Source organism: Pecten maximus, chromosome 17 (genome assembly GCF_902652985.1).
Source record: "Pecten maximus chromosome 17, xPecMax1.1, whole genome shotgun sequence".
Lineage (NCBI taxonomy): Eukaryota > Metazoa > Mollusca > Bivalvia > Pectinida > Pectinidae > Pecten > Pecten maximus.
Genome location: NC_047031.1, coordinates 2,489,257 through 2,500,077, shown reverse-complemented (window position 1 = coordinate 2,500,077; position 10,821 = coordinate 2,489,257). Strand labels below are relative to the sequence as shown.

The following is a 10,821-nucleotide window of genomic DNA, read 5'->3' as shown; positions in this document are numbered from 1 at the left end:
ATTATATTTCTGTTTGTGAAAGTGTTATATTCCATTTATGTATATTATATTTCAGTCATTGTACGTGTTATACTCCATGTATGTATATTATATTTCTGTCAGTGAACGTGTTATACTCCATGTATGTATATTATATTTCTGTCTGTGAACGTGTTATACTCCATGTATGTATATTATATTTCTGTCAGTAAACCTTTTATACTCCATGTATGTATATTACATTTCTGTCTGTGAACGTGTTATACTCCATGTATGTATATTATATTTCTGTCTGTGAACGTGTTATACTCCATGTATGTATATTACACATGTACTTCTGTCTGTGAACGTGTTATACTCCATGTATGTACATTAGATTTCTGTCAGTGAACGGGATTTACTCAATGTATATACATTAGATTTTTGTTAGATGACGTGTTATACTCCATGTATGTATATTATATTCTGTCAGTGAAAGTGTTATACTCCATGTATGTATATTATATTTCTGTCCTGTGAACGTGTTATACTCCATGTATGTATATTATATTTCTGTCTGTGAACGTGTTATACTCCATGTATGTATATTATATTTCTGTCTGTGAACGTGTTATACTCCATGTATGTATATTATATTTCTGTCTGTGAACGTGTTATACTCCATGTATGTATATTATATTTCTGTCTGTGAACGTGTTATACTCCATGTATGTATATTATATTTCTGTCTGTGAACGTGTTATACTCCATGTATGTATATTATATTTCTGTCTGTGAACGTGTTATACTCCATGTATGTATATTATACATGTATTTCTGTCTGTGAACGTGTTATACTCCATGTATGTATATTATATTTCTGTCAGTGAAAGTGTTATACTTCATGTATGTATATTATATTTCTGTCTGTGAACGTGTTATACTCCATGTATGTATATTATACATGTATTTCTGTCTGTGAACGTGTTATACTCCATGTATGTACGTTAGATTTCTGTCAGTGAACGGGATTTGATCAATGTATGTACATTAGATTTTTGTTAGATGACGTGTTATACTCCATGTATGTATATTATATTTCTGTCAGTGGACGTGTTATACTACATGTATGTATATTATATTTCTGTCTGTGAACGTGTTATACTCCATTTATGTATATTACATTTCTGTCAGTGAACGTGTTATACTCCATGTATTTATATTATATTTCTGTCTATGAACGTGTTTACACTCCATGTATGTATATTATATTTCTGTCTGTGAACGTGTTATACTCCATGTATGTATATTATATTTCTGTCTGTGAACGTGTTATAGTCCATGTATGTATATTATACATGTATTTCTGTCTGTGAACGTGTTACACTCCATGTATGTATATTATATTTCTGTCAGTGAACGTGGTATACTCCATGTATGTATATTATATTTCTGTCTGTGAACGTGTTATACTCCATGTATGTATATTATATTTCTGTCAGTGAACGTGTTATACTCCATGTATGTATATTATACATGTATTTCTGTCTGTGAACGTGTTATACTCCATGTATGTATATTAGATTTCTGTCAGTGAACGTGTTATATCATCATGTTAGTACATTATATTTCTGTAAGTGAACGTGTTATATTCCATTTATGTATATTATATATTTGTCAGTGAACGTGTTATATTCAATGTATGTACATTATATTTCTGTCAGTGAACGTGTTATATTCCATGTATGTATATTATATTTCTGTCCGTGAACGTGGTATACTCCATGTATGTATATTAAATTTTGTTTGTGAAAGTGTTATACTCCATGTATGTATATTATATTTCTGTTTGTGAAAGTGTTATACTCCATGTATGTATATTAGATTGATATCAGTGAACGTGTTATACTTCATGTATGTTTATTAGATTTCTGTCAGTGAACGTGTTATACTCCATGTAAGTTTATTAGATTGATGTCAGTGTACGTGTTATACTCCATGTATTTATATCATATTTCTGTTAGATTACGTGGTATGCTCCATGTATGTATATTATATTTCTGTCAAAGAACGTGTTATACTTTATGTATGTATATTATATTTCTGTCAGTTAACGTGTTATACTTCATGTATGTATATTAGATTTCCGTCAGTGAACGTGTTATACTCCAAGTATGTATATTATATTTCTGTCAGTAAACCTTTTATACTCCATGTATGTATATTATATTTCTGTCTGTGAACGTGTTATACTCCATGTATGTATATTATACATGTATTTCTGTCTGTGAACGTGTTATACTCCATGTATGTACATTATATTTCTGTCAGTAAACGTGGTTTACTCAATGTATGTACATTAGATTTTTGTTAGATGACGTGTTATACTACATGTATGTATATTATATTTCTGTCAGTGGACGTGTTATACTACATGTATGTATATTATATTTCTGTCTGTGAACGTGTTATACTCCATGTATGTATATTATATTTCTACTGTGAACGTGTTATACTCCATTTATGTATATTATATTTCTGTCAGTGAACGTGTTATACTCCATGTATGTATATTAGATTTCTGTCAGTGAACGTGTTATACTTCATGTATGTATATTAGATTTCTGTCAGTGAACGTGTTATACTCCATGTATGTATATTAAATTTCTGTTAGTGAACGTGCTATAGTCCATGTATGTATATTAGATGGATGTCAGTGAACGTGTTTTACCCCATGTATGTATATTATATTTCTGTCAGTGAACGTGTTATACTCCATGTATGTATATTATATTTCTGTCAGTAAACCTTTTATACTCCATGTATGTATATTATATTTCTCTCTGTGAACGTGTTATACTCCATGTATGTATATTATATTTCTATCTGTGAACGTGTTATACTCCATGTATGTATATTACACATGTACTTCTGTCTGGGAACTTGTTATACTCCATGTATGTACATTAGATTTCTGTCAGTGAACGTGGTTTACTCAATGTATGTACATTAGATTTTTGTTAGATGACGTGTTATACTACATGTATGTATATATTATATTTCTGTCAGTGAACGTGTTATACTCCATGTATGTATATTATATTTCTGTCTGTGAACGTGTTAAACTTCATGTATGTATATTATATTTCTGTCAGTGAACGTGTTATACTCCATGTATGTATATTAGATTTCTGTCTGTGAACGTGTTATACTCCACGTATGTATATTATATTTCTGTCTGTGAACCTGTTAAACTCCATGTATGTATATTATATTTCTGTCAGTGAACGTGTTATACTCCATGTATGTATATTATATTTCTGTCCGTAAACCTGTTATACTCCATGTATGTATATTATATTTCTGTCTGTTAACGTTTTACACTCCATGTATGTATATTATATTTCTGTCAGTGAACGTGTTATACTCCATGTATGTATATTATATTTCTGTCAGTGAACGTGTTATACTCCATGAATGTATATTAGATTTCTGTCAGTGAACGTGTTATACTCCATGTATGTATATTAGATTGCTGTCAGTGAACGTGTTATACTTCATGTATGTACATTATATTTCTGTTAGTGAACATGTTATACTCCATGTATGTATATTAGATTTCTGTCAGTGAACGTGTTATACTACATTTATGTATATTAGATTTTTATTAGATGACGTGTTATACTCCATGTATGTATAATATATTTCTGTTAGTGAACGTGGTATACTCCATGTATTTATATCAGATTTTTGTCAGTGAATGTGTTACATCATCATGTAAATGATACTTCAGGGAGTACCTGCACTTTCACTCTGTTCAACCATGGATATGTCGTTGCAAAACAGAGGGCTCTGTCATCTCTTACATCTTCACATGTCATGCTATGCTTTATTATTCATAATATGTTTCAAGCATTTACGAAAAAGAAACAAAACACTGCGAAATAACACATTTATAAGCGATAAACACCTTTAATACCCATTCTGGTCATGTTTCATGTCTCTATGAGGACTCTGTAAGAGTTACTTCCCTTGAAATCGACCTGAAATCTCGATAGACAAAAATTGTCGATTTTCTTACAAAATACACATTTTTATTTATTGAAACTTTACCAGATCTATATCATGTATAATACACATACAATTTGGAAAATCCTTTTGATTTTGCAGAAATATAAATAACTCTTGAATTTTGCTATGGCGTGCATAAACACGACTGACGTACATGTATAGGGTGTTGTGTAAAGTGCTTCAAACTAGCTACACACATATGACCGATTTTCAAGTACACCTTTTTTCGGCATAGCCGTATAACTTTCTTTTGGCCCCGGATATGACGCGGAGGGTGGCGTTACTGGTCAAGATGAAGAATGCAAAATGCAGATATGCAGTTAAAGACGAAACAAAATTAAGATTGAATGCAAACTGAATAAGTGGATGTATCTATTCAAATGACACATTAAATTATGAAATTATATTCCTGATTCAAATGCAGTCTATCACCAAAAATGATTCAAACTGACATAATTTTGTTATCCGGGCTGAAACGCATTGATTAATTTAATTAGTTCGTTAATTTATTTCACTGTAAAAGATTTGGGTTTTGAACACTTACCCGTTGTATATAATACCATATTTACATCCTGTATATCAGAGTGCGTGTTGTTACTTCCGGTTGTATTTGTCGACGTTTCTGATTGGCTAATGTTCGGGGTATGGGTGGTAGAGAATTTGTGTATCCCGAGCCGAGCCCGAGCTTTTGACCCGAGGCCGAGCTTTGGATATATTCGTTTTTCTCCTTCATTACTGAATAGATTATAGTGCTTTTTTCTACCAAGATTTGATTTCATGTTTTAAATCAATCCGTGCAAGTGGATTTTCATGAAATGTATTTTAACGTCCAAAATACACATTTTTCATTGTTCAGGGGGAGAATTTGTGTAGCCCGCAATCAAGCGTGACTATTCATGTTTTTTGCTAATTATTTCCGATACATGCTTTTATTTAGATATATTACTAGATACAAACAACAAGTAAACATAGCTGGTTTAAAACATATAAATTTCAACATATATTGAATGTGACTTGACATTTTTTAACCGCGCCGACGATCAACGAACTCGCCGTGTTTACCGAGCTTTCACCGAGCCTGTGATAAGGGCAGATAACTCTATCGATCCCGAGCTTTAATTTTTGACTGTACATTAGTAAAGCCGGGCCTTTAGTGTAGTGCCGTATGGCAAGCCGTTTTAATATGTAATATCTATGTAGCTTAAGTCAGAGACCTATATACTAGTATATAGGTATCTGCTTAAGTCAAATAGTTTTTTGACTTAAGTTAAAAAGATTTCAACTTAAGTTAAAAAGATTTCAGCTTAAGTTAAATAATGCACATTTATTTGTCTTAAGTTGAAATCTTTTTACCTTAAGCTAAAATCTTTTCAGCTTAAGTTGAAATCATTTCAGCTTAAGTTGAAATCATTTCAGCTTAAGCTGAATAAAGACATAATGCAAACAAAGTTTTTTTTAGCTTAAGTCAAAAAGATTTCAAGTTAAGTCGAAAAGAAAAAACAGACATCATAATGTAAAAATAATTCAACTTAAGCTAAAAAGATGTCGTTTTGATTAAATGGATAACTGTCTACCCCTTATGACATGGAATCACCCATTTTGACCTTGAAAAGCTAATCAGCTGTGTATTGTATCGTTATGCTTCAGGAATTCAGATACAATAGTACCTGTGTAGGCTTGCCAGAACCATTTGCATCAATGATTATACCCGATCATATCCTCTGCTGACACAGGGTACAGGTAATGTTCATGGTGTTGTTAGAGTGGGAGAACAATGGGGACTAATTGCAGGAAGATGGGGTGGGGGATGGACTCATCACAGATAAGGCTATCATCTGTTTTGGGAAAGGGGCTGATATCTCACTTATACTGTAAACGATTTACATATCATAGTGAAAATGATATTACTTTATATCATTTGAAATTAAAACATTAATAAAATATATATGTGACACAATAAATTTTATGTTTGAATGTATGTGAATTGATTGTGATTAAAACATAAAAATGGCTTGAGATTAAACTTTATTCAAATTGAGTGTTATTGTTAAGACAAAAAATTAAATTTGTATATTTATCGTACATTAAAGTTATTAGGCCTAACTCAAATATCAAATTCCAAAAATCATCAAAAGAGGAAATTACCTCGAGTTAAACGAGCCTATTGTTATCACTAGTCCTAAGGTAAAAAGGTCGGGCTCGGCTCGGGATACACAAATTCTCTGCCACCCGGGGTATGTGTTTATTTATAATCACCTTGGGCGAACTTGATTCTGACGTGCCGGTGGCAAGGCGGAAAGGGGGCAAAATTACTTGATTGTGTTCCGAATATGCGCGAGCAATTTCGGCACGTGCCGATCGGCGGAAATTCCTGCCGGTTTGAAAGCACCGGCACACCGGCAAACAAGATGGCGTTGTGTTTAACCGAAAGATTAGATTAAGTGAGAAATTAAAGAATTTCAACTTGTTTTGAGCCTGTCTTGCCATTTTAGTCATACATATACTGCAAAATACATTGTAAGTTGATTTTGAATATTCTGCAGAGTTCGATGTTTACAATTATTTTGAAATATGTGTATTCATATATGAATATGTGAAATAAATAAAAATAAATATGTTTTGGTCTATGTCGGCCATAGTGCAACTGTGCCGCTTTGCTTGAATGTACGTGCCGACGGCAAGCGAAAACCGGCAAACCGCACCAACGGCAAGCCAGAATCAAGTTCGCCCAAAACCTGTAACTGTTATATGATTACGCGCAATAACACTCGAATTCGGGCCACACTAAAATACGCCATAGGGAAATATACGCCATAGGTACGCCATAGGAGTTTTTCGCACGCCATAGCAAAATGTAACCGATATATACACAAAATAACTTGTGTTTTTCATTGATATACCTATTTTACAGGTTCTGATAAAGTTTCATTTCAAACAAATGTGTTCTTTGTAAGAAAATCGGTCTTATTTGCGTAGTCAGTTTCAAGCACTATACGCCATACGTGTTTATGCACGCTATAGCAAAGTTCAAGGGTTGTTTCTGCAAAATCAAAGAATTTTTCACATTGTATGTGTATTATACATGATTTAGTAAAGATTCATGAAATAAAAATGTGTACTTTGTAAGAAAATCGGTCTTATTTGCGTAGTCAGTTTCAAGCACTATACGCCATACGTGTTTATGCACGCCATAGCAAAGTTCAAGGGTTGTTTCTGCAAAATCAATGAATGTTTCACATTGTATGTGTATTATACATGATTTAGTAAATATTCGTGAAATAAAAATGTGTATTTTGTAAGAAAATTGATGTTTTTGTCTATCGCAATTTCAGGTCGATTTCAAGGGAAGTAACTCTTGCAAAATGATTAGAAGGACACTATTAATTGGTATATATACATGAAACCAAAGATATATGTTGACATCTCTGAAATGATATATATATTATATATATATATAAATTATGTAATTTAATACAGAAAATATTCTGAAATTTTCAGAAGATGAAAGATGGAAGCATGGAAGATATTAATCTATATATCTTAAATCATGTTTACTTATATATAATGAGCACTAAAAGATTTTAACTATTATGATTATGTTGCTCATCATTATTTTTCATGTCTTCCCTTTATGAAATTGTGTGTAAGTGAGTGTGAAAGGTGTGCTGTTTAGACTATGTATAATTATTATACCTATCTGCAACCGGTCTATGGAAAAGACTTATATAGGGTAATCCTGTTGTCTGATCCTATTATTTCATATATATAAATATTTAAAATAAAACTTAACAAATGATAATAATATACATAAATAACATTTAAATTTCTAATATAATTATGTTTATTGATTGTATGTATATTGAACATGTATTTGTATATATTTGGAATAATAAAATAATTTTTGAATTGAAATGGAAGCATGTATTGTACAGACATTATTACACTACACCAGAGACATATATATATACATCTGTATATATGTCTCTGACTACACAAAATATCATACATGTATTAAAACAACTTCAATTTCAAAAGGAATCACACAATAAAGTTTTATTTTCAACATTTTATTTTGTGCGTGTTTTTTTTCTTTTTCTTTTTTTTTTCATTGATTTCCTAAAATCTTTTAATGTATACAACTTATTAAATAGTGACACACTTAAGGTATGCATGTTTCATAACATTGTAACAATTTTTCCACTGGCAGCAATGTTTCCATCATCAAGGTACACTAGTATTTGTTGTTACAAGAATACTGAACACTTTTCGTTACCTTTACCTGTACAGTTAACATCAGTCCAAATACTTAATTCATGTGTTAATGAACTTAGTGATTCAATGCTGTTCACATATACACATAATCCCAAACCATTAAACAATTTGTGAACAGTGTTTTTCATTATTAATGAGAGTGGTCAAATAATGTGTTGTTTACTTAATGAATTAATATTTTCTAATAAGTGTTCACAATTACATCACATTGAATAGTGTGTAAACATAGATACTCATAAACAGGTTGATGAAGGATGTTGATAAATGAACTTAAAATCAGGACATTCCATGAGCAATTAAAGAAAATAAGTTATTAAAGGTAATTAAGCTGTCCCTGCATTGTGTCAGATGGTATAAATAAGACCCTTTTCAATTTCTGTTCATTCTATTACCTTCCCCCTACAAAGAAACATTCATACTCATCTATTACCCAGCAATGGCCAAGTTTGCAGTATTTGGGAGCAGCTATGTTACTCGTCTTGAGAGATATTGTCATGGTGATCTTAAGGTAAATAATGATAGCAAATGTGTTTGAGAATAGAATAAATATCAAAAACTCTATTTGTTGGGTAATTCCCAAAATGCAAGTAATATTAAAAAAAAAAAACAATAATAATAACTGTCAAAGTTGGTATTTGAATTTAATTTTTCAATCTTGTTCACTAATATGAAATATTATGCTTATTCATACTATTGTTTCTTATGCAGGTTCCTGGCACCGTCAGATTCTTCGGGAAGGGTGGCATGCGTTCTGATTCGATTCCAAGACAACTACTTAGAGACCTGATAGAGTACAACCCTGATGTTGTACTCATCCAACTAGGAGGAAATGACATCTCAGCGACATCATCTCCCAACGACATTTTCCAGAGACTTCTGACACTGCAGGTGGACCTACATCATGCTGGAATTCAGGAGGTGTACTTTACAGAGATTGTGCGACGTGGTAACTTTGACAAGTCCCCAGGCCTGACAGCGACGTCTTTTGAGAAACAACGGAAGAAGATAAATCGACTACTGCTGACTAGACTGAGTTACATCAAGATTAGAGTTAACTTTCCGGAGGACTATGACCGTGACCAAGTGCATTTCAACGACTCAGGACTCAGGACCCAGTTCCATGCTTTGAGACGACCATTTTTTGCATAATTGATTGAAATTGATAAACACCTTTTATTATGTCATGTTACGCTTTGTAATTTATAATATGTTTCAAGCATTTAATCTTAAAAATGATTGATTTATTGATAATGGGTAATAGAGACAATGTTATAAAACATATACTTTAAGTGTGTCACTATTCGCTAGATTTAAAAATGTATGACATTGTAAAATAAATAAAAAGGTTGTATTAAATTTATGTAATTCATTTTGAAATAGAAGCTGTTTTGATATATATTATGTATATTGTTATAATGTATGTCATATGTTTCAATATTTAATCTGTTGAAAATGAAAATACACATGCATCATAATTCTATGTGTACAATAATGATTTCTTTAAATATATCATTTGTAGATTTGATAGTAACATGAATTTGAAAAATTAATATTTTTATTTTACTAGTTCTACAAAAAATAAATAAGTTTTCAGTATTTAATTGCAACTGGTCATTTCTAATAATATGTGATTATATCACAATTCATATTTGTTTATGTTATTTGTATTACTAAATACAAATTGTTTTACAAATGTTGTATATATTTCATTATGATTTGTGTTTTCATAAATAAATAGGCCAGTGTTTCATAGTGAGTCAAATATTGTGTTGTTCATTTTGTAAGTGTAAGAGTTACTTCCCTTGGGATTGACTCGGAAATCGTGATGGACAAAATCATCGTTTTTCATACAAAATACATATTTTTTTATTTAATGACACTTTTACATATCATGTATAATATAATACATATACAACGATGAAAAAACATTGATTTTGCAGAAATAACACTTTGATTGTTCTATGGCGTGAATATACACGTATGGCGTATTTTAGTGTAAAGTGCTCTCACCTGGCTGCGCAAACAAGATCGATTTTCTTACAAAGTACACATTTTTTTTCAATGAAACGTCATCAGAACCTGTAAAAGGGACATACCAACGCAAAAAAACAATTCATTTTGTGAATATATCATTTCTATTTTGCTATGGCGTGCGGAAAACCCCTATGGCGTATAATTCCCTATGGCGTATTTTAGGGGTGAGGACAAAACCCGGAATGCACTCAGGCGTGAAGAGATTTTTCATAATATTTTTTATTTATTAGGACATATCTCCATTATTACTGGAATAACCCATCTGTTTTTAAATTAATCCAGTTATTCAGAGTACAAAATGTAAAGGAACTGTGTTCTCTAGGAAAATATATACATGAAGCTACTAAATTAAGATATAATTACTAAACCAATTATTGAAGTTATGATGTCTCATTCTCTATATGTTATTTCCTGTTGTATACGCCATGCTGTAATTTGTATTTCATGTACAATGTTTTTGTGACTGATAGGCCGTACGACCGAAAG

General features: G+C 31.4%; 1 protein-coding gene across 1 annotated transcript; it reads left to right on the top strand.

The window, feature by feature from the left end:
• The first annotated feature begins 8,308 nt into the window (after positions 1-8,308).
• On the top strand, positions 8,309-9,827 carry LOC117315016. Its single transcript, XM_033869146.1, has 2 exons — positions 8,309-8,809; positions 9,010-9,827. Exons 1-2 carry the CDS (start codon positions 8,738-8,740, stop codon positions 9,448-9,450), a joined length of 513 nt encoding a protein of 170 aa, XP_033725037.1. The 5' UTR covers positions 8,309-8,737; the 3' UTR covers positions 9,451-9,827.
• Positions 9,828-10,821: the final 994 nt, after the last annotated feature.